The sequence below is a fragment of the Salmo trutta genome, chromosome 6 (genome assembly GCF_901001165.1).
Source record: "Salmo trutta chromosome 6, fSalTru1.1, whole genome shotgun sequence".
Classification (NCBI taxonomy): domain Eukaryota; kingdom Metazoa; phylum Chordata; class Actinopteri; order Salmoniformes; family Salmonidae; genus Salmo; species Salmo trutta.
Genome location: NC_042962.1, coordinates 9,399,035 through 9,425,086, shown reverse-complemented (window position 1 = coordinate 9,425,086; position 26,052 = coordinate 9,399,035). Strand labels below are relative to the sequence as shown.

Below are 26,052 nucleotides of genomic sequence, written 5' to 3'. Positions count from 1 at the left end.
ATGCCCCTTTGTCAGTGATTGGTCAACAGTAGGATTCCTATTGTAATAAAATATGGGGGGAAAGGGTGTTGCACTATGAGGAGAGTTAATGTAAAGTCCCTCTTAATTCACCTGCACATTCATTTCTTTGTTGTTCCTTTTCCATACAATCCATTATGTACAATTGCACTAAATATTATTTGAATAATGCAAGTTTTTAAATCCCTGCTGTCTTTAAAATGACATTCAGGAGCAACATTTGTTCAATAGTTTTTAATTAATAAAACAAAATATTAATTGGAAGTGTGTGTGTGTGTGTGTGTGTGTGTGTGTGTGTGTGTGTGTGTGTGTGTGTGTGTGTGTGTGTGTGTGTGTGTGTGTGTGTGTGTGTGTGTAGTAACTGGCGCCCAGGGGCCAGTTTCCCCTAGTAGGGGATGGAGCGAGTTGCCCCCAACACACTCACCCAACATATTACTACTTTACTCTAAAATTATCTATTTTTCTCTCTAAACAAGTGGATTATTTAAGACTTTCCAACTTGTATATTTAAAACATATATATATAATTTGGTAACATGTTGTGGTTTTAATGTGAATTACAGGAAGGGGGCTAGTTGCCCCCTAGTACCCTAACGATGCGCCTATGAAGGGTCTAACAATGAATTTAACCTTAAGATGCTTTTGGTGAAACCGGGCTTAGTTCAGTTCAGACAGATGTGATTTCACATGACGAAACTGCCTGCGGGCATAGAAGGTAGAACTGAAGTGAAGCCAAAGGAAGTCTGTCTTTCAACGGCTTTAGCTCTGTTCTGGGACTCTGTTATTTATTCAGACAGGGGCTTTGATTTAAGATGGCAAGATTAGCCACATTATTTGTTTTTATAAAGGAGAGAGGACATTTAATTGAAAGCAGCAGCATTTGTCAGCTGACATGACAATGTTACTCACGGATACTTAAAGTAAACTCACTTCCCTCCTTCCTTCCCCCGTCCTACCTTAGTCTATAGTAGACGTATTCATTTAAAGGTGTCCGCATGCTTCCCATCCAAAATTGTTCAGAAGATTTTGGTACATATTTTATGAGGACATTTTTTTTATGACGTTTTGTGACGTTTTTGTTAGTTTTGGACTTGTTTTTTTCCCCAGCTGTTCAGGCACACACATTTTTTCAGGAGGCAAGCCAAAGTTGGTAGCTGAAGTCTACACCCCTTCGTCAGTGATTGGTCAACAGTAGGGATTATTCAATGAAGCGAGAGATTACTTGTTTTCATGCAAATTTTTTCATTGAGAAAAACTGCACCAAAAATCTTAGTTAGATGTAAAATTGCGCCAATAAGATCTCCTCAGCAAACATGTCAAAATTAATGACAGATCTCTTGAGTTATGGAAGATATTAATTCTGACTATTTTGAAAAAGTGTATACTGGCTATGGCATCTCAAAATGGACAAAGAGTACTATTGCTTCCTTTTCCCCTCCTAATTTTTCAAGCGAAGGTCTCTTTGGCAAATCACAAGAGTAGAATGTAATAGCTGAACAGAGACGACAACCAGGCTATCGATTTAGATCAACCAGCATAAATTGGTACCAGGCTTCTTCTTCACTGGCATCTGTATGATCAAAGTGTGTGCGGTTATCGTTGTAGCTGGGGGATAGCTGTAAAAACAAAATGTCCTGTAGCCCAGATTGTGTGTTGTCTAGGGGGAGGGAGGAAATTAGAAAGTAGTTTAATAAACAAATAAGGGCAACAGTTGTATAACACTGGCAGACTGTTGAAAGTCAGGGAATTAGAGTTTAAGAAAAGACTGCTGTTACAGACTGTTCTCGTGCTCTCTCTCTCCTTCCCTCTGACTGTTTATATACTGTAAGATACTGTGAGTGATTAGACAGAGAATGTAAAAAGTATTTATACACACACACACACACACACACACACACACACACACACACACACACACACACACACACACACACGGTCACACACGGCATAGGCGAGAGTGGCGTAAATTGAGCCAAAGGGGTAAGTTGAGCCACCCTTGTTTCTAGGGAACCATACACAAAATGAATAATTTGACAATTTGTTTTTTTCGGAAAAGGTTGTCATTTCATGGAGTCTGTGAAGGAAGAAACCACATGGAAAAAGTGGTGAGCAAGTTGGGTCCAAAAAAACAGATTTTCACCAAGTCAAATTAAGCCAAATTGGATCATTTTTGTAATGTTCTATACATTAGTCGGGGTCTCTATTGGTTTCAATGTGATGGCCTAAACCTAGCATGAAAGTGCATCCTTGTAGATGTATGGCCTAATACAGTTAAAATGTTTTCTTTGGGGTAAGTTGAGCCAATGGCAAGTTGAGTTTCTTCCCAGGCGCAATGCAAGGCATTATCGCTGGTAAAAACAGGGCATGGCCCATTTTAAAAGTGTTTAAAAAAGTACAAAGTGTTTGTTAGGTGTTAAGCCCGTGTTAAAAGATGCTTACAATGATTAAAAGCCAAAAAAGCGATTTTGATTGGGAAATAAAGATAGACCATGGTTGTAAAACAGGTATTGATCGTGTTTACTGTGAAACAGGTATTGATCATGTTTAATGTGAAACAGGTATTGATCATGTTTAATGTAAAACAGGTATTGATCGTGTTGAATGTGAAACAGGTATTGATCATGTTTAATGTAAAACAGGTATTGATCGTGTTTACTGTGAAACAGGTATTGATCGTGTTTACTGTGAAACAGGTATTGATCGTGTTTACTGTGAAACAGGTATTGATCATGTTTAATGTGAAACAGGTATTGATCGTGTTGAATGTGAAACAGGTATTGATCATGTTTAATGTAAAACAGGTATTGAGGTATTGATCGTGTTTAATGTGAAACAGGTATTGATCGTGTTGAATGTGAAACAGGTATTGATCGTGTTGAATGTGAAACAGGTATTGATCGGGTTTAATTCAGTTAATAAATGTGTAGGCGTCCCGTCAGGAAGAGTGAATCATGTCAGACATGTTTCTTTACACAGCTGAAGAGGAGGAGCCGACACACACACACATTACTCACGTATTAGTTCCACTCACTAGATACAGTATGTCAGATACATGTAAAAACACACACACATGAGATCAGACTGAGCCCTCTAAGGGAGTCACGTCCTCCCTGTTATCGTGACCCACTTTCCTAACATTGGGTCTTTGAGACGGAGAGAGAGAGGGAGAAACAAAATGCCATATTTTTCCATTTCCCCCTTTTCTCGCTCTCTTTCACTCTTTCTCCCTCCCCTGTTTGGTTTCCTCTCTGGGTATCTGTCTCAGTGTAGGTGTCTCTGGTATCAGTAACGGACAGATGGATGGAACCGTTTTGTCATTTTCTATATTGTTTTTCTCCATAGTTGAGCTGTTTGCCAGGGATCCCTGAACTGCAACCTCAATGCTACAAGAATCAGACTAGTTTAATACAGATTAGACCTCAATGCTACAAGAATCAGACTAGTTTAATACAGATTAGACCTCAATGCTACAAGAATCAGACTAGTTTAATACAGATTAGACCTCCATGTTAGAAGCATCAGACTAGTTTAATACAGATTAGACCTCAATGTTAGAAGCATCAGACTAGTTTAATACAGATTAGACCTCAATGTTAGAAACATCAGACTAGTTTAATACAGATTAGACCTCCATGCTATAAACATCAGACTAGTTTAATACAGATTAGACCTCCATGTTAGAAGCATCAGACTAGTTTAATACAGATTAGACCTCAATGCTACAAGAATCAGACTAGTTTAATACAGATTAGACCTCAATGTTAGAAACATCAGACTAGTTTAATACAGATTAGACCTCCATGTTAGAAGCATCAGACTAGTTTAATACAGATTAGACCTCAATGTTAGAAGCATCAGACTAGTTTAATACAGATTAGACCTCAATGTTAGAAACATCAGACTAGTTTAATACAGATTAGACCTCCATGCTATAAACATCAGACTAGTTTAATACAGATTAGACCTCATGCTATAAGCATCAGACTAGTTTAATACAGATTAGACCTCAATGTTGGAAACATCAGACTAGTTTAATACAGATTAGACCTCCATGCTATAAACATCAGACTAGTTTAATACAGATTAGACCTCCATGCTATAAGCCTCAGACTAGTTTAATACAGATTAGACCTCCATGCTATAAGCCTCAGACTAGTTTAATACAGATTAGACCTCCATGCTATAAGCCTCAGACTAGTTTAATACAGATTAGACCTCCATGCTATAAGCCTCAGACTAGTTTAATACAGATTAGACCTCCATGCTATAAGCATCAGACTAGTTTAATACAGATAAGTGGCTGAATGACTTCTCTGGATCATGTGGAAGGGCCAGTTTAAGGTTAACAGAGATGGTCAAGGTGATTTTACTTTTTGCTGACCTTCACTCAGTGACCTTTGTACCGCTGCATGCGAAAGAGAGTTTTCCCCCTCTCCACTCTCTCTTTTTGTGTGTGTGTGTGTGTGTGTGTGTGTGTGTGTGTGTGTGTGTGTGTTAGTTATATGGGGTTGTGAGCCTGGTGTCTTATTAATGCTTCCTGACTCAGTGATCCTAATTGATGACCTGAACAAACACTGTGGTCTGGAACAGACCTGTGTGGTTGACTGAGCAGTGCAGCAGATGAACAGACCTGACTGTGGGGTTTCTCTCCAGGTTACTCTCTGTGTCTGGGTAAATCCTGCTTCTTGCGCTTCTACCATCCAGAAGAGGCCAGCCGTATGAACAGCATGCTGCCTCTGAAGAGCCCAGTCTCACCCCTGGGCTACAGCACAGGTAACATACACACCCCTACCCTCTGAAGAGCCCAGTCTCACCCCTGGGCTACAGCACAGGTAACATACACACCCCTACCCTCTGAAGAGCCCAGTCTCACCCCTGGGCTACAGCACAGGTAACATACACACCCCTACCCTCTGAAGAGCCCAGTCTCACCCCTGGGCTACAGCACAGGTAACATACACACCCCTACCCTCTGAAGAGCCCAGTCTCACCCCTGGGCTACAGCACAGGTAACACACGTGCCCCTACCCTCTTTCACCTCTGACCTCCCCTTGACCCCAGTCCTCGCTTCTCCTTTGTTCCCTCCCTCCCCCATAGATCCCATCAGTCCATAGTCCCTCAAATGTCATATGACTTCCTGTCTCCCACTGTGTGTGAGGGTACAGTTACAGGTGGAACCCATCATGACAGTTGTGTGTGATTGAGACGGGTTCATGCGTGACGAAGGCATTCTTGCGTCCCTAATATATGCGATATTTTCATAGAGGGGTCTCTGAAGAGTCACAGGGTTATCATAGGGGTCTCAGAGTCACAGGGTTAGAAACACAGAAGGAATGCTTTATTGTAGGGTGTAAAACTGTCTGTTACCCCCCCTCCCCCAACAAACCTAAAACACACTTCTCTAGACCAAGGCTGGTGGAATGTTCTTCAGAACTGGCAATAGCTGTTGTCATGGTGATGCAGCTGTATTCTGCTGTAACCGTGGTGATTGATCAATCAATCAAATGTATTTATAAAGCCCTTACATCAGCTGATGTCACAAAGTGCTGTACAGAAACCCAGCCTAAAACCCCAAACAGAAAGCAATGCAGGTGTAGAAGCACGGTGGCTCGGAAAAACTCCCTAGAAAGGCCGGAACCTAGGAAGAACCCTAGAGAGGAACCAGGCTATGAGGGGTGGCCAGTCCTCTTCTGGCTGTGCAGGGTGGAGATTATAACAGAACATGGCCAAGATGATCAAATGTTCATAGATGACCAGCAGGGTCAAATAATAAAAGTCACAGTGGTTGTAGAGAGTGCAACAGGTCAGCACCTCAGGAGTAAATGTCAGTTGTCTTTTCATAGCCGATCATTCAGAGTATCTCAACCACTCATGCTGTCTCTAGAGAGTTGAAAACAGCAGATCTGGGATAGGCAACACGTCCGGTGAACAGGTCAGGGTTCCATAGCTGCAGGCAGAACAGTTAATTGGAGCAGCAGCACGGCCAGGTGGACTGGGGACAGCAAGGAGTCATCAGGCCAGGTAGTCCTGAGGCATGGTCCTAGGGCTCAGGTCCTCCGAGAGAAAGAAAGAAAGAGAGCATTTGATCACAGTATGTGTGTGTGTCTGGCGTATATCAGTGCTGCTCGCTTGCTGTCTCTGCAGTTAGACAACAGGGATGTACACACACAAACATACGTATAGGGATCACACACACACACACACACACACACACACACACACACACACACACACACACAGTCAGATATAACACAAACTAAATGAGATGTTTCTGAGAGCTTGGTGAGTGTGGTTGTCTTATGGTTATTTTGTACACAAATCAAATTGTATTTGTCACATGCGCTGAATACAACAAGTGTAGACATTACAGTGAAATGCTTACTTACAAGCCCTTAACCAACAACGCAGTTCAAAAAATACGAAATAAGAAATAAAAGGAACAAGGAAGTAAAGAGCAGCAGTAAAATAACAATAGCGAGACTATATACAGGGGGGTACCGGTCAATGTGGAGGCTATATACAGGGGGGGTACCGGTCAATGTGGAGGTTATATACAGGGGGGGTACCGGTCAATGTGGAGGCTATATACAGGGGGGTACCGGTCAATGTGGAGGCTATATACAGGGGGGGGTACCGGTCAATGTGGAGGCTATATACAGGGGGGGTACCGGTCAATGTGGAGGCTATATACAGGGGGGGGTACCGGTCAATGTGGAGGCTATATACAGGGGGGTACCGGTCAATGTGGAGGCTATATACAGGGGGGTACCGGTACAGAGTCAATGTGCGGGGGCACCAGTTTTGTCGTGCCCTCTTCACGACTGTCTTGGTGTGTTTGAACCATGTTGGTTTGTTGGTGATGTGGACACCAAGGAACTTGACGCTCTCAACCTGCTCCACTACAGCCCGTTGACGAGAATGTGGGCATGCTTGTTCCTCCTTTTCCTGTAGTCTACAATCATCTCCTTTGTCTTGATCACGTTGAGGGAGAGGTTGTTGTCCTGGCACCACACGGCCAGGTCTCTGACCTCCTCCCTATAGGCTGTCTCGTCATTGTCGGTGATCAGGCTTACCACTGTTGTGTCATCGGCAAACTTAATGATGGCGTTGGAGTCTTGCCTGGCCATGCAGTCATGAGTGTACAGGGAGTATAGGAGACTAAGCACACACCCCTGATGGTCCCTTGTGTTGAGGATAAGCATGGCGGATGTGTTGTTACCTACCCTTACAACCTGGGGGCAGCCCGTCAGGAAGGCCAGGATCCAGTTGCAGAGGGTTCCAGGGTCCTTAGCTTAGTGATGAGCTTTGCGGGCACTATAGTGTTGAATGCTGAGCTGTAGTCAATGAATAGCATTCTTTCATAGGTGTTCTTTTTGTCCAGGTGAGAAAGGGCAGTGTGGAGTGCAATGGAGACTGCATCATCTGTGAATCTGTTGGGGCAGTATGCAAATTAGAGAGGATCTAGGGTTTCTGGGATAATGGTGTTGATGTGACCCATGTTCAGCCTTTCAAAGCATTTCATGGCTACAGAAATGAGTGCTACGGGTCGGTAGTCATTTAGGCAGGTTACCTTAGTGTTCTTGTGCACAGGGACTATGGTCTGCTTAAAACATGTTGGCATTACAGACTCGGACAGGGAGAGGTTGAAAATGTCAGTGAAGACACTTGCCAGTTGGTCAGGGCATGCTCGCAGCACATGTCCTGGTAATCCATCTGGCCCTGAGGCCTTGTGAATGTTGACCTGTTTAACCTGTTAGGGCTAGGGGGCAGTATTTACACGGCCGGATAAAAAACGTACCCGATTTAATCTGGTTATTACTACTGCCCAGAAACTAGAATATGCATATAATTATTGGCTTTGGATAGAAAACACCCTAAAGTTTCTAAAACTGTTTGAATGGTGTTTGTGAGTATAACAGAACTCATATGGCAGGCAAAAACCTGAGATTCTGTACAGGAAGTGCCCTCTCTGACCATTCCTTGGGCTTCTTGACTCTTTTTATTGAAAACTTAGGATCTTTGCTGTAACGTGACACTTCCTACGGCTCCCATAGGCTCTCAGAACCCGGGAAAAAGCTGAATGATGTCGAGGCAGCCCCTGGCTGAAAAACATTAGCGCCTTTGGTAAGTGGTCTATCAGAGGACAATGAGACTGAGGCGCGTGCACGAGGCGACCCCATGTTTTTATTTTCTCTCTCTTTGTACTAAAACACAGATTCCCGGTCGGAATATTATCGCTTTTTTACGAGAAAAATTGCATAAAAATTGATTTTAAACAGCGGTTGACATGCTTCAAAGTACGGTAATGGAATATTTAGAATTTTTTTTGTCACGAAACGCGTCGGGCGCGTCACCCTTCTTTACACTTCGGATAGTGTCTTGAACGCACAAACAAAACAGAGGATATTTGAACATAACTATGGATTATTTTGAACCAAACCAACATTTGTTATTGAAGTAGAAGTCCTGGGAGTGCATTCTGACGAAGAACAGCAAAGGTAAAAACATTTTTCTTAAAAGAAATATGACTTTGGTGAGGGCTAAACTTGGTGGGTGTCTAAATAGCTAGCCCTGTGATGCCGGGCTATCTACTTAGAATATTGCAAAATGTGCTTTCACCGAAAAGCTATTTTAAAATCGGACATAGCGAGTGCATAGAGGAGTTCTGTATCTATAATTCTTAAAATAATTGTTATGTTTTTTGTGAACGTTTATCGTGAGTAATTTAGTAAATTCACCGGAAGTTTGCGGGGGGTATGCTAGTTCTGAACGTCACATGCTAATGTAAAAAGCTGGTTTTTGATATAAATATGAACTTGATTGAACAAAACATGCATGTATTGTATAACATAATGTCCTAGGCGTGTCATCTGATGAAGATCATCAAAGGTTAGTGCTGCATTTAGCTGTGGTTTGGGTTTATGTGACATTATATGCTAGCTTGAAAAATGGGTGTCTGATTATTTCTGGCTGGGTACTCTGCTGACATAATCTAATGTTTTGCTCTCGTAAAGCCTTTTTGAAATCGGACAGTGTGGTTAGATTAACGAGAGTCTTGTCTTTAAAATGGTGTAAAATAGTCATATGTTTGAGAAATTGAAGTAATAGCATTTCTAAGGTATTTGAATAACGCGCCACAGGATTCCACTGGCTGTTACGTAGGTGGGACGATTTCGTCCCACCTTCCCTAGAGAGGCTAAAGGTCTTACTCACATCGGCTGTGGAGAGCGTGATCGCACAGTCGCCCGGAACAGCTGGTGCTCTCATGCATGTTCCAGTGTTATTTGCCTCGAAGCGAGCATAAAGCACACTACCTTTCAAAAGTCACTAGAAATGTCCTTGTTTCCCATGAAAACGTACATGAAATGAGTTGCAAAAGTAATAGGAAATATAATGAAGACGTTGACAAGGTTATAAATAATGATTTTTAATTAAAATAATAATTGTGTCCTAACTTTGCTTTCGTCAAAGAATCCTCCATTCGCAGCAATTACAGCCTTGCAGACCTTTGGCATTCTAGTTGTCAATTTGTTGAGGTAATCTAAATAGATTTCACCCCATGCTTCCTGAAGCACCTCCCACAAATTGGATACGGTCAAACTGCTCCCACAACAGCTCAATAGGGTTGAGATCCAGTGACTGTGCTGGCCTCTCCATTATAGACAGAATACCAGCTGACTGCTTCTTCCCTAACTAGTTCTTGCATAGTTTGGAGCTGTGCTTTGGGTCATTGTCCTGTTGTAGGAGGAAATTGGCTCCAATTAAGCGACATCCACAGGGTATGGCGTTGCAAAATGGAGAGAGAGCCTTCCTTCTTCAAGATCCCCTGTACAAATCTCTCACTTCACCACCACCAAAGCACCTCCAGACCAGCACATTGCCTTCACCATGCATGACAGATGGCATCAAGAACTCCTCCAGCATCTTTTCATTTTTCCTGCGTCTCACGAATGTTCTTCTTTGTGATCCGCTTAAAAAGATGAAGGAAAGCCGAATCCTCTAGGAGCTCAGATGCAAAAATCTTCTTTATGATCCGAACACCTTAGACCAGTGGTTCTTAACCTTGTTGGAGGTACTGACCCCCACCAGTTTCATATCCGCATTCACCGAACCCTTCTTAATTGGAAAAATAAAATTCAAAACATAGGTATATATTTTACTGGTGCACAAAATGAACCGTGGATCAACATCAGTGTTCAAAGAACAAAACCATTATAACATGATTTTCACACAAAAACATAATAATGACTATTTACTGCAAATCAGTGTGACTTCTGCTGTTGCCTTTCAGAGACCAGTTCAGAAATGCGCGGCTTCACCTTGGCAAGTGCCACTCTCATGTCATTTTCGCAACAAAGTCTGTTCCTTTTCTTCGTTTTTATGTCCAGCATCCTCGAAAAGGATTGCTCGCAAAGATATGTTGTAACAAACGGTCTGAAAATCTCCAGAGCTTTCTTAGCAATAACAGGGTACGTTACCATTTGTTGACACCAAAACGTTGAGAGCGTTGTTGTTCTGAAGAGTTGCTGTTGAACCTGGCTCTGCTGAATTTCAATGATTTCATCGAGGTATTCATCATTGACATCTGTTGTCTCAACACTAAACGTGAACGGCTGTCTCACCCATGCTGGATATGACTCTCTTGTAGGGAAGTATCCGTCGAGAGACTTTGCAAGCTCATCTAAGTGCGTGGCAATTGCTTGCTTCAGTTCCGCGGGTACAGAAATGTCTCCGATTCCAGATACATCTTCCATCTTACTTACACAGTCGTCCAGCAGGGGAAAGTTTGCGAAGTTATCGTTCTCTGTTCGTCGTTTCCATAACGGTAGCTTTTTTTGAAAAGCCTTCAGGTTTTCTTCCGCTTCGATGATGTTGACTCCACCGCCCTGCATCTGTTGATTGAGATGATTGAGAGCTGCGAAGATATCAGCCATGTACGCTAAAATGAGAATGAACTCAGAATTTTTTTAAGCAATCTGCATGACGATGTTGGTGCTCTTGCAAAAACAGGGCTAATTCCACACGCACGGCAAAAACACGATTCAGCACCTGTCCCCGGGATAACCACCGAACGCTAGAATGGTACAGAAGTACCTCGAATTCAGAGCCCATTTCTTTACACAGCTCACTGAAGATGCGGTGCCTCAGAGCACTATTTCGCACATAGTTCACGCATTCCACTACAATTTTTAATACTTCTGCCAGTTTTGGAGGCAAGGTTTTTGTTGCCAACGCATGCCTGTGCAGAATACAATGCGTAACAATGATGTGTGGTGCATCGGCTTTCACTAGCGCACCAAAACCAGACTTTCTTCCCAGCATGACTGGAGCTCCGTCCGAACAAACTGCAGAAACCATATCCCACGAAAGATTGTTGTCTTTGAAGAAGTCATCCACAAGTTTCTTCACATCGGCTGCCTTAGTTGTTGTCGTAAGAGGCTTACAAAATAAAAAATCTTCCTTTATCACGTCGTCTTTCACATAGCGCACAAATACAGCAAGCTGGCTTAGATTGGAAACGTCTGTGGTCTCGTCGAGTTGAAGGCTGAATTTTGCCGGGCTTGAAATCAGATCTGCAACTACTTGAGCCAAGATGTCTTTGCTCATGTCCTCTATTCTGTCGCTAATGGTGTCATTTGAAAGAGGAATTTGGGATAACTTAACTTCAGCCGCTTTTCCCAGCATGATATTCGCCATCTTCAACACAGCTGGTTTTATGGTGTTTCATAAATGGTGTGTGGTTTGCCCTGCTTTGCGATCAGGTAAGCAACTTCGTTCGATGCTGTGAGGATCGGTTTGTTGATGGGTACAAAGCCGAGAACAGGCAGAGTAGACTTTTCATCGAATCTGGCTCTCTTCACCTTGAATTCAGCGAGCGTTGTGTTCTTGTATTATCCATCTCCATGCAGCTTAAGGAAGTGTTCTCTTAGTTTTGCCGGTGCTAGACTAGAATTGCTCAACTTGGCATTGCAAATCATGCAGTTAGGACGCTGACTCTCATCACGTTCCGTTATACATGTGAATCCATATTGTACATATTCGTCTGACCACTTTCTTTTTTTGCTCGACATAGTTAGTATGAAGGGATTAAAATATTAAGAAAGAAATCACACGACGTACCATCACGACAGTCACAATTTGACTACTGAGCGCGCCAAATTCCCTGCAGCACAGATAGGCCAAGCGATGTTGCGTGATCACCTGCAGCCAATGATGGCCAAGCGGGGCGTGTCATCACGAATCATATGAGTCGGGTGTGTCTTGACCTCCGCCGAACCCCTGAGACTGACTCACCGAACCCCTGGGGTTCGATCGAACCCAGGTTAAGAACCACTGCCTTAGACTTATTCATCGGTCCATAACACTTTTTCCCAATCTTCCAGTGTTTGTGTTCTTTTGCCCATCTTAATCTTTTATTTTTATTGGCCAGTCTGAGATATGGCTTTTTCTCTGCAACTCTGCCTAGAAGGCCAGCATCCCGGAGTCGCCTCTTCACTGTTGACGTTGAGACTGGTGTTTTGCGGGTACTATTTAATGAAGCTGCCAGTTGAGGACTTGTGAGGCATCTGTTTCTCAAACTGGACACTCTAATGTACTTGTCCTCTTGCTCAGTTGTGCACCGGGGCCTCCCACTCCTCTTTCTATTCTGGTTAGAGCCCGTTTGTGCTGTTCTGTGAAGGGAGTAGGACACAGCGTTGTACGAGATCTTCAGTTTCTTGGCAATTTCTCACATGGAATAGCCTTCCTTTCTCAGAACAAGAATAGACTGAGTTTCAGAAGAAAGTTCTTTGTTTCTGACCATTTCGAGCCTGTAATCGAACCCACAAATGCTGATGCTCTAGATACTCAACTATTCTAAAGAAGGCCAGTTGTATTGCTTCTTTAATCAGAACAACAGTTTTCAGCTGTGCTAACATAATTGCAAAAGGGTTTTCTAATGATCAATTAGCCTTTTAAAATGATAAACATGGATTCGCTAACACAACATGCCATTGGAACACAGGAGTGATGGTTGCTGATAATGGGCCTCTGTATGCCTATCTAGATATCTAAATATAAAAATCAGCCTTTTCTGCTACAATAGTCATTTACAGCATTAACAATGTCTACACTGTATTTCTGATCAATTTGATGTCTTACATCTAGATGTTCCGCTAGCGGAACGCCTCACCAATATCCAATGATAGGGCGTGGCGCGAATTACAAACTCCTCAAAATCCAAAAACGTCAATTTTTCAAACATATGACTATTTTACACCATTTTAAAGACAAGACTCTCCTTTATCTAACCACATTGTCCGATTTCAAAAAGGCTTTACAACGAAAGCAAAACATTAGATTATGTCAGGAGAGTACCCAGCCAGAAATAATCAGACACCCATTTTTCAAGCTAGCATATAATGTCACAAAAACCAAAACCACAGCTAAATGCAGCACTAACCTTTGATCTTCATCAGATGACACTCCTAGGACATTGTTATACAATACATGCATGTTCTGTTCAATGAAGTTCATATTTATATCAAAAACCAGCTTTTTACATTAGCATGTGACGTTCAGAACTAGCATACCCACCGAAAACTTCCGGTGAATTTATTAAATTACTCACGATAAACGTTCACAAAAAACATAACAATTATTGTAAGAATTATAGATACAGAACTCCTTTATGCAATCGCGGTGTCTGATTTTAAAATAGCTTTTCGGTGAAAGCACATTTTGCAATATTCTGAGTAGATAGCCCGGCCATCACAGGCTAGCTATTTTGACACCCACCAAGTTTGGCACTCACCAAACTCAGATTTACTATAAGAAAAATTGGATTACCTTTGCTGTTCTTCGTCAGAATGCACTCCCAGGACTTGTACTTTACACCCAATGTTGTTTTGGTTCCAAATAATCCATAGTTATATCCAAATAGCGGCGTTTTGTTCTTGCATTCAAGACACTATCCGAAGGGTGACGCGCCGGCGCGTTTCGTGACAAAAAATTCAAAATATTCCATTACCGTACTTCGAAGCATGTCAAACGCTGTTTAAAATAAATTTTTATGCGATTTTTCTCGTAAAATACCGATAATATTCCGACGTTGTTTTCGTTCAAAGACTGAAAGAAGAAAATGGACTCTTCACGCGCGCCCGTGTCATTGTTCTCAGATCGACCACTTTCCAAATGCGCTACTGTTTTCCGCCCAGGGACTGCAGAGTCATCATTCCCCGTTCTGGTGCCTTCTGAGAGCCTATGGGAGCCTTAGAAAATGTCACGTTACAGCAGAGATCCTCTGTTTTTGATAAAGAGGCTATAGAAGGCCAAGAAATGGTCAGAGAGGGCACTTCCTGTATAGAATCTTCTCAGGTTTTGGCCTGCCATATGAGTTATGTTATACTCACAGACACCATTCAAACAGTTTTAGAAACTTTAGGGTGTTTTCTATCCAAATCTATCCAAATTATATGCATATTCTAGTTTCTGGGCAGGTGTAATAACCAGATTAAATCGGGTACGTTTTTTTATCCGGCCGTGAAAATACTGCCCCCTATCCTAAACAGGTTAATGGACAAAAAAATAGCTTTTCTTTAAATAACAAGGACATTTCTAAGTAACCCCAAACTTTTGAACGGTAGTGTAGTTTAGCTCGTCTGGTTGGCTCGTGTCACTGGGCAGCTCTTGGCTGTGCTTCCCTTTGTAGTCTGTAATGATTTGCCAGCCTTGCCACATCCGACGAGCGTCGGAGCCGGTGTAGTACGATTCGATCTTAGTCCTGTATTGACGCTTTGCCAGTGATGGTTCGTTGGAGGGCATAGGGGGATTTCTTATAAGCTTCCGGGTTAGAGTCCCGCTCCTTGAAAGCGGCAGCTCTAGCTTTTAGCTCAGTGCGGATGTTGCCTGCAATTCATGGCTTCTGGTCGGGGCTTGTACGTACGGTCACTGTGGGGACGACGATCGATGCACTTATTGATGAAGCCAATGACTGATGTGGTGTACTTGTCAATACCATTGGAAGAATCCCGGAACATATTCCAGTCTTTGCTAGCAAAACAGTCCTGTAGCTTAGCATCTGCTTCATCTGACCACTTTTTTACTGGCCCAGTCACTGGTGCTTCCTGCTTTAGTTTTTGCTTGTAAGCAGGAATCCGGAGGATAGAATTATGGTCAGATTTGTCAAATGGAGGTGGAGGGAGAGCTTTGTATGCATCTCTGTGTGTGGAGTAAAGGTGGTCCAGAGTTTTAAAAAATAAAATATTTTCCCCCTCTGGTTGCACATTTAACGTGCTGATAGAAATTTGGTAAAACGGATTTGTTTCCCTGCATTAAAGTCCCCAGCCACTATGCGCGCCACCTCTGGATGAGTGTTTTCCTGTTTGCTTATGGTGGAATACAGCTCATTGAGTGCGGTCTTAGTGCCAGCATTGGTCTGTGGTGGTATGTAGACAGCTACGAAAAATACAGATGAAAACTCTCTAGGTAGATAGTGGGGTCTACAGCTTATCATGCAAGCAAAACCTTGAGACTTCCTTAGATATCGTGCACCAGCTGTTGTTTACATATATACATAGTCCACCGCCCCTTGTCTTACCAGCCACCGCTGTTCTATCCTGCCGATACAGCATATAACCAGCCAGCTGTATGTTGATAATGTCGTCGTTCAGCCACGACTCCGTGAAGCATAAGATATTACAGTTTTTAATGTCCCGTTGGTAATTTAATCTTCCTCGTAGGTCTTCGATTTTATTTTCCAATGATTTGCATGCTAGATAGTAGAACGGAAGGCAGTGGGGGTTTATTCGATCGCCTACGTATCTTCAGAAGGCAGCCCGACCTCTGTCCTCTTTTTCTCTGTCTTCTCTTCACGCAAATGATGGGGATTTGGGTCTGTATCCGGGAAAGCAGTTTGTTCTTCAAGTAGGGCTCGTCTGACTCGTTAAAGGAAACATAATCTTCTGCCAGTTCTTGGTGACACATCGTGGTGGCACATCCACATCTTTATTGGAATGGTGTAGGATATCCAGTTAGCACATAACATTCTGAGAACCATATGTTTCTTAGGTGGGATTTTCAGTACTTCAGCATAACGTTTTCTGCTTGTTTCCTCATGGTTCTATTTAAAGTCATGTTCTCAGAACATTAAGAAAACATTCCATAAAAAAACATAACAACATTGGTAACATTCCAAAAATGCTCTAATAATGTTATTTAAAAACATACATTTCGTTCTCAGCGACAACAATAGTCTATCCTCTAACTTGTTTAATGTGTTCAGGTGTGTTGGCCACACTGGATCTTAATGAGTGTTTACTTTGAAATGGGGTTTCGTTTGAATAGACTAAAATGAACAGCTTCATATGAGTAAAAAAAACAAACATGAAATGCTAGCTTCATCCTGGTGGCACACAGTGGACTAATTCCATGGATAGAGAACAGAAGATCATAGGTTCGAATCTCACGCCGTGTCAAAAGAAATGTGTTATGATGATTAACACCTATGCAAATTAATTTCCATTTGGCCTATCTGTGCCTGGAATTCAAAACAGTTAACCTAAGCTAGCAGTGTTATTAAAAGTAGTATTGAAACATTCAGTAAACATTTTAAGGAAGTTATTAAAAACCTCCAATCAACCCTACAATTTACATTCTCAGAACGTTAATAAAACTTCCCAGGAAAACTTTTAGGCAACCCTAGTAAAACGTTCTCAGAACCTCCCTGCAACCTCCCTCGTTCTAATTTTTATTTATTTACATATTCCTAATTCAATTTTTCTACTTTTAAATGTGTGTATTGTTGTGAATTGTTAGATACTACTGCACTGTTAGAGCTAGGAAAACAAGCGTTTCACTACACCGGCAATAACATCTGTTAAATATGTGTATGTGACCAATACAATTTGATTTGTACATTCCCAGAACAGGTGATAGTTTCACTTCCGTTCCCAGAACATTTAAAAAACATTTCAGTTTTATCGATCAGGAAACTTTTGGCTTCATTCCCAGAACCAATTTGGAAACCAAAAACGTTCATTCCCACAACTTCCAAGGAACGATGTGCTAGCTGGGTAGATGCACACGTGCCCGTCTACTTTTAGTGGTTATGTGTGTCTTGGAGGTCATGCGTGTTACTGTCTTGATGGTATGGATAGAACTGTCCCATTACTCAGGGAAACATTTCTTCCCTTACCTATTGTTGATAATAAAATGACTGTTTCCTCTCCATTGCTTTCACCTACAGAGTGTTTTCAGATCAGTGATGGAGGGGAAATGGAACCGTCAGGGGAATTGAGGAAATTCCTGACCGCTGACTGTTTTTATTTCCCCAAATTCCAATGTAAGGAAGTCAGTTGCTCTGCTACTTTTAGAAACCTGAACTACCATGTGTGTATTAGTTTTGGATCTGAGAATAGGTGTGTGTGTGTGTGTTGGCTGTAAGGCCCTCTGTGTTATGGGCCATTTGCTAGCAGCTCTCTGCTGTTTGGGTTATGGGTGTTCTGCCAAGACCAGCTAGGAATCGACGTAGCTGCACGTACATCCACCATGCAACTTTCACCCTCACTCCTAATGTGATGGCACACACTGGCCCACGTATACACAGAGCTATTAATACCTCTCCCCTTCCTCAGTCCAATAGGCTTCAACAGACTAAACAGACAACAGGGGACTGCTAATGTAAATAATGTTTTTTTTTTTCACCATTCACTTAACGGTGAAGATGGACACTTTTTAAATAACATGTCTTTATGTATCAACTCTTCTCTCTCTCCCCAGACTATCTGAAGTTTAGTAGTGACTACAGACATGGAGAGGTGGGAGGGGCCAGCAGCGCCAGAGGGATGCGCTCAGCTTCAGAGCTCCGTGATTTGATGGACACCTTACAACGCAAGAAGATCGCCCTGGAGACAAGCCTGAGAGCCAATGGGGACGCTACCCCCTCCTACTTCAGTATGACACAGGTATGACAGCTGTAAAGCTCTCCCAGCAGGATCAACCATACTCAACAGGCAGACCCAGAACGGGGTCAATACAGATCTCCTCCCCAAAATGTGTAGAAGTTGAGAAACTGAGCATTATGACTCTGCCAACAAGAGGGGTATGAACTGTTCGAACAGTTTGGGGTTTCATGCATTGCGAGTTGGGGGGGTTTATTACCAAGTCAATAAATTACAATATAATTTGGTCCAAAAGACTTCTTAACATCTTCTACCCCCAAGCCATAAGACTCCTGAACAGCTAATCAAAGGGCTACCCAGACCCCTCTTTTACGCTGCTGCTACTCTCTGTTTATTATCTATGCATAGTCACTTTAATAACTCTACCTACATGTACATATTACCTCAATTACCTCGACTAACCGGTGCCCCCTCACATTGACTCTGTACCGGTACCACCTGTATATAGCCTCCACATTGACTCTGTACCGGTACCACCTGTATATAGCCTCGCTACTTTTACTTTACTGCTGCTGTTTAATTATTTGTTACTTTTATTTTCTATGTTTTACTTACACTTATTATTTTTACTTAACACTTATTTTTACTTAACTGCATTGTTGGTTAAGGGCTTGTAAGTAAGCATTTCACTGTAAGGTCTACTACACCTGTTGTATTCGGCGCATGTGACATTTGATTTGAATATCCTTCCGGACTTTGCCACCTAGGCAGTGGCGATTTTAGCATGTAAATCTTGGTGGGGGAAAACTCAATTCGACTATAGCGGTGACAAACGGTGCCACAAACTGTTAGGGCCTACCAGTGGTGTACTTGAGTAAAAATACTTGAGTAAAAGAACTTGAGTACTTGAGTAAAAATAAGTAAAAGTACTTGAGTAAAAATATTTTAAGTACTAATTACATGTAAGTTGTTTTTTGGATATCTTTACTATTTATGTTTTTAAGAACTTGTACTTTTACTTCACTACATTCCTAAAGAAAGTAATATTTTTTACTCCGTATATTTTACCTGACACACAAAATTACATTTTGAATACTTGCCAGGATGGGAAAATGGTCTAATTCACATGCTTATCAAGAGAACATCCCTGGTCATCCCTACTGCCTCTGATCTTGCGGACTCACTGAACACATGCTTTGTTTGTAAATGATGTCTCAGTGTTGGAGTGTGCCCCTGGCTTTCTGTAAATGAAAAATACTAGAAAATGTGGCCGTCCTGCTTTGTTTAATATAAGACATTTGAAATGATTTATACTTTTACTTTTGATATTTTAGCAATTCCATTTACTTTTCATACTTAAGTATATTTAAAACCAAATAATTTTAGACTTTTTTTACTCAAGTAGTATTTTGCTGGGTGACTTTTACTTGAGTCATTTTCTATTAAGGTATCTTTACTTTTACTCAAGTATGACGATTGGGTACTTTTTCCACCACTGGTGCCTACATAAAGCAGTCCCAACAGCAGAGTCCCAACAGCAGAGTCCCAACAGCAGAGTCCCAACAGCAGAGTCCCAACAGCAGAGTCCCAACAGCAGAGTCCCAACAGCAGAGTCCCAACAGCAGAGTCCCAACAGCAGAGTCCCAACAGCAGAGTCCCAACAGCAGAGTCCCAACAGCAGAGTCCCAACATCTTACCACTGTTACAAAAAAATGTTTGGTCATAAAACTGTCATCAAAGTCTGGCATTATCTGGATTTATGGTGCTTTCAAGACAACTGGAAAATGGAGAGAAAATAACAAGGTTGAATCATGATGTCAGTGATGTTCAGGTCGAAGCTCTAGAAAGAGGCCCGAGATTCCGACTTGGAATTCTGAGTTGGATGTCCGTTCAAAACGTATTTTCCCTGTCAGAGCAACAACAAAAAATCCCTAGTTCCCAGTTGTCTTGAACTCACTGGAGTCGCAGTTCCTAGTTTCCAGTTGTTTTGAAATGTGCAGAATGTTTATCCTTTTAAGCTTGAAAAAGAGACCCTTGAACCCAGACTTGGACTACACATCTTCTCCACTGAATATCAGGCTAGTGATTGCTTTGCAATGCTTGCAGTTAGCCACTAATTCCCTCCAAATGACTCATTGTTGAATTTGCGATTTCCAACTTGTTGTGTAATGTTTATGTCCTATGGCCGATGAGCACCGATACGTTTTATCTATAATTTCTCTTCATATGACAAGTATTGAAAAGGATTTGCCAGAAGATTGTCGACTTAATTCATGATGATGACTGATAGCTTGCTAGCTAAGATTTTGAAAGTATGACGTTGAGTCCAATCAAAGCTACTGTAGATATGTCATTTTATCTTTGGCCAATGACCTTGAGCCTTCTTAGATGGGCACTTCTGTAAGTCTATAGCAGCACCCAAGGGGCTTGAATTTTCGAGCTCTCCCCGTAGATTTTGCGGCATCGTAGTGTCCCCATGAGTGACAGAAAATTGAGCCAATCACGGTGCAACTAGAAAACATTACCAACCCCTACGCTCTGTATCTTCTGCTGGCTGCCCCACTACCACAGAAAGTACTAAGCTAGGCTGAAACACCTGTATTTTGGAGCTACCTTACTCAAGAAAGCAAAAAAGAGACCATGTTTGTATGTGGCTTTATTAACTCAATGATTATGATTTTTTTTTTGCAAACTGATATGTGGCACGTATTAATGCCAAAATAACAGGCAACAACAGCCAAAAAAATCTGCCTCACCTGCCCTGAATGACGGGTCGCCACTGCACCTAGGAAATTTGTGTGACCGGACCTTCTGAAATAGTAGTTGAGTTCCCTGCTAGATGGACATTCCTAATGAATTCTCTTCTCTCTCCCTCCCAGTCTCCACCCACCACGCCTGTGACCTCACCCACCTCGATGTGGTCAGCCTATCAGGAACAGGCTAGGCGTTTCTACGGCTCTGATCGTCCTCCTCTCTCTGGCAAAGCTGCCGCCCCTCGCTCCCCCTCTCGGCGCTCCGACCCCCCTTCCTCCCGAACCTCCATGACCCGGAAACAATCCTACCAATCACAGGACAGCCTGCTTATCTCCCCTGGCAATGGGCGACGCCCACTAAACCCAAACTCCTCCCCCCTGTTGTCGATGCGGAATGGGGGAGGTTCCTCTAACTCAGTGGCCGGTGGTGATGGTCTCTCCTCTCCTCCACCCACATCCCTCTTTCCACCTAGTGGAGCAGCCAGCATGCCCTCCAGCCCCCGCCTGGGACTCCGAAGCCACGGCAACCACGAGCCAGTGCCTAGCAACCGAACCAGGAAGTACTCTGCAGGGTCTATAGGCGGCATGATGGAAAGTCACAGCCACTCACTGCCCCGCCTCTGCCCCTCATCGTCACCTCGTTCTCCTGACAACGGAGCCCTGGCCCTGTTTTCCCTCCCCCTGACCTCTAATCCTCTACGCAACTCCTCTCACAACAACAGACAAAACCACACCACAAACAACAACTACGACCATAACCAAATCACTAACTTCAACTACAGCCAGGCCCAAAACATGAACCGGAACCAAGGAGAGGGGGTGGAATCCATCTCGCTCTCCATCCCTGAGTCTCCCACCCAGGCCCCTCCAGACGTGACCACACCGTCCCTATCAGGGGGCTCTTCCAGCCCCCGTGTGGCCAAGAAACTCAGCCTCACCTCCACCAGCTCCACCTCCAGCCTTCAGGAGCCAAAGAGGCCAGCCAGCCGAGGAGCCTCCCCAGGACCAGAGCTCTTTCTGGGGGAGAGGGGGAGAGAGCACAGGGGGGGAAGCCTGGAGCCTGGGCTAGGATTAGAGGAACGAAGGCAGTCATTTGGAAAGGGAGGGGTGGGGCTGGGAGCGGGGTTGACCCCACCAGGGGGGTTCAGGGTGAGGAGTGGCAGCATCAGCTCCCTGAGTGGGAAAGAAGAACTGATTGACTACCACCATCGCCAGAGAGACGAGAGACTACGAGAACAGGAAGTGGAGAGACTGGTGAGTAGTGTGTGTGTCTGTTTGAAATTATCCAAATGAAATAGTAATTAAATGAGGAACAGGATGGGTGGAATTGGATAACTTCCCTCTCGACCTCTTGAAGACATTGTTCAGGAGGTGCACTGTTTGGGCGCACACACACACACACACACGTTCCCTGAGGGAGGTTCAGTGCTAAGGCCTCTGGCTGCTAGCCTATGCTAAGATACGTAGCTATTCTCACTCCTTCACTTTGTTGGGTCCAGTTCAGAGGAAAGCACAGACTTCTTTGGGCTCTCCGTGGTGTGTGTGGTTTGTGAGTGTGTGGTTCCATAAGTCAGGCCATCTGGAGTACCGCCCAGATGGGTTGGTCCGGGTGATTTTGGAACCCATAACAGAACCATCAGATGTGGGTTAGAACCAGATTGAATTAATGAGTAGGAATATACCGCAGGTGGATATACACACTCGCTCATTCTCTCGCTCGCTCTCTTGCTGTCTCTCTTTCTCTCTCCTCTCAATTCAAAAGGCTTTATTGGCATGGGAAACAGTGCATTCGGAAAGTATTCAGACCCCTTGACTTTTTCCACATTTTGTTACGTTACAGCCTTATTCTAAAATGGATTCAAGTTTTTTCCCCTCATCAATCTAATCACAATACTCCATAATGACATCACAATACTCCATAATGACATCACAATACCCCATAATGACAGTGAAAACAGGTTTTTAGAAATACCTAATTTACATAAGTATTCAGATCCTTTGCTGTGAGACTTGAAATTGAGCTCAGGTAAATCCTGTTTCCATTGATCATCATTGAGTTGTTTCCACACCTTGATTGGAGTCAAGCGGTGGTAAATTCAATTGATTGGACATGATTTGAAAAGGCACACACCTGTCTATATAAGGTCCCACAGTTGACAGTGCATGTCAGAGCAAAAACCAAGCCATGAGGTCGAAGGAATTGTCCGTAGATCTCCGAGACAGGATTGTGTCGAGGCACAAATCTGGGGAAGGGTACCAAAATATGTCTGTAGCATTGAAGGTCCCCAAGAACATAGTGGCCTCCATTATTCTTAAATGGAAGAAGTTTGGAACCATCGAGACTGTTCCTAGAGTTAGCCTTCCAACCACACTGAGCAATCGGGGGAGAAGGGTGTTGGTCAGGGAGGTGACCAAGAACCTGATGGTCACTCTGACAGAGCTCCAGAGTTCCTCTGTGGAGATGGGAGAACCTTCCAGAAGGACAACCATCTCTGCAGCACTCTACAAATCAGGCCTTTATGGTAGAGTGACCAGACAGAAGCCACTCCTCAGTAAAAGGCACATGACAGCCCACTTGGAGTTTGCCAAAAGGCACCTAAAGACTCTCAGACCAGGAGAAACAAGATTCTCTGGTCTGATGAAACCAAGATTGAACTATTTGGCCTAATGCCAAGCATCACATCTGGAAGAAACCTGGCACCATCCCTACAGTGAAGGATGGTGGTGGCAGCATCATGCTGTGGGGATGTTTTTCAGCGGCAGGAACTGGGAGACTACTCAGGATTGAGGGAAACATGAACAGAGCAAAGTACAGAGAGATCCTTGATGAAAACCTACTCCAGAGCTCTCAAGACCTTAGACTGGGGCGAAGGTTCACCTTCCCCAACAGGACAACGAATCTAAGCACACAGCCAAGACAACGCAGGAGTGGCTTGGGGACAAGTCTCTGCATGTCCTTGAGTGGCCCAGCCAGAGCCTGGACTTGAACCCGATCGAACATCTCTGGGAAGACCTGAAAATGGCTTTGCAGCAACGCTCACCATTCAACCTGACAGAGCTTGAGAGGATCTGCAGAGAAGAATGGGAGAAACTCCCCAAATACAGGTGTGTCAAGCTTGTAGTGTCATACCCAAGAAGACTTAGTAAAGGGTCTGCATACTTATGTAAATGTGATATTACATTTTTTTAATTTGTAATGCATTTGCACAAATTTCTAAACCAGTTTTTCCTTTTTCATTATGGGGTATTATGCGTAGATTGATGAGGGGGAAAAACTATTTAATCAGTTTTAGAATAATGCTGTAATGTAACAAAGTGGAAAAAGTCAAGGGGTCTGAATACTTTCTAAATGCACTGTATATTCTATTAGGTGTGTATGTTAACATTGCCAAAGCGAGTGAAAATAGATAACCTAAAGTAAACATTACAGTAAACATTACAGTAAACATTACAGTAAACATTACACTCACACAAGTTCCATAACGAATAAAGACAATTCAAATGTCATATGTCTGTATTCAGTGTTGTAGTGATGTGCAAGTAATTTATTTCCCCTTTTGGGTTGTATTTACAATGGTGTTTGTTCTTCACTGGTTGCCCTTTTCTTGTGGCAACAGGTGTCTTGGAAATATTTGCTCAATAATATTTCTCAGATACCGGAACTTGTGAATTCAAATAGACTTTATTACAAAGTAACAAAGCCAAGCCGACCAACTGATTTTTCCAGTCTCAGCCCTCTCCTTTTATACAGTTTTACCCTTACATAACATACCTAGTCACTCCACTTTATGTAAATTATTAATACCCTTTAGGCTTGGCCACTATTCTCTTTGTCTCACTTCTGACTTGTTTACACTTTCTTATTGGCACAGACATTAGGACATAGATCTATTGGTGGTGTGACCATAGCAATGACACAAAAATAAACAGACATGCACACTCCTGATGCAGATGTATGTTTAATGGTGCCTATAACTGATTAACTAATGTGGCTGTCCAATGACCTTCACAAGTCCAAGCTTATGGTGCCTATAAATTATTAACCAATGTTCCTGTCCATAGGCCTTCACAAGACCAAGCATGACCCAAAATGACTAGGCTTGTGTTGATCCAGCTTTGCACAATCACATGGTTTCTGCTTACATTATGTTTACACATGTCTAATGGTTAACCCTGTATTGATTCTGCTTACATCTAAGAAAACAGTATAGGTACTGGAAAATTCTATAGGTACTGGAAAATCTTCAATGCAGGTCATAAATCTTTCTGCTGTAATTGCACACTGAAACTGAAACTGGAAACACTTATCTCCCTCACTAGCTTTAAGCACCAGCTGTCAGAGCAGCTCACAGATCACTGCACCTGTACTTAGCCCATCTATAATTTAGCCCAAACAACTACCCCTTCCCCTACTGTATTTATTTATTTATTTTGCTCCTTTGCACCCCATTATTTCAATTTCTACTTTGCACTTTCTTCTACTACAAATCTACCATTCCAGTGTTTTACTTGCTATATTGTATTTACTTTGCCACCATGGCCTTTTTTGCCTTTACCTCCCTTATCTCACCTCATTTGCTCACATTGTATATAGATTTATTTTTCTACTGTATTATTGACTGTTTGTTTTACTCCATGTGTAACTCTGTGTTGTTGTATGTTGTCGAACTGCTTTGCTTTATCTTGGCCAGGTCGCAATTGTAAATGAGAACTTGTTCTCAACTTGCCTACCTGGTTAAAACCTCTTACATCTACACGTTCCGCTAGCGGAACGTCTGCTCCAATATCCAATGATGGGCGGGGCGCGAAATTCAAACTCCTCTAAATCCGAAAACTTACACTTTTCAAACATATGACTATTTTACAGCTATTTAAAGACAAGACTCTCCTTTATCTAACCAAACTGTCCGATTTCAAAAAGGCTTTACAGCGAAAGCAAAACATTAGATTATGTCAGCAGAGTACCCAGCCAGGAATAATCACACAGCCATTTTTCAAGCTAGCATATCATGTCACATAAACCCAAACCATATCTAAATGCAGCACTAACCTTTGATGATCTTCATCAGATGACACACCTAGGACATTGTGTTATACAATACATGCATGTCTGTTCAATCAAGTTCATATTTATATCAAAAACCAGCTTTTTACATTAGCATGTGACGTTCAGAACTAGCATTCCCACCGAACACTTCCGGTGATTTTACTAAATTACTCACGATAAACGTTCACAAAAAGCATAACAATTATTTTAAGAATTATAGATACAGAACTCCTCTATGCACTCGATATGTCCGATTTTAAAATAGCTTTTCGGATGAAGCACATTTTGCAATAATGTAAGTACATAGCCCGGCGTTACAGGGCTAGCTATTTAGACACCCTGCAAGTTTAGCCTTC

General features: G+C 42.6%; 1 protein-coding gene across 2 annotated transcripts in view; it reads left to right on the top strand.

Annotated features, from left to right (window-relative positions):
* The window catches only part of LOC115195376 (pleckstrin homology-like domain family B member 2), a 68,029-nt gene that overhangs the window by 1,911 nt on the left and 40,066 nt on the right, over window positions 1-26,052 (top strand). For both annotated transcript variants that reach the window (XM_029755172.1, XM_029755171.1), the window contains exons 2-4: window positions 4,671-4,790; window positions 17,775-17,959; window positions 20,776-21,903. In XM_029755172.1, coding sequence (XP_029611032.1) covers window positions 4,736-4,790; window positions 17,775-17,959; window positions 20,776-21,903 — 1,368 coding nt within the window. In that variant the 5' untranslated portion in view covers window positions 4,671-4,735. The remainder of the gene's footprint in view (window positions 1-4,670; window positions 4,791-17,774; window positions 17,960-20,775; window positions 21,904-26,052) is intronic.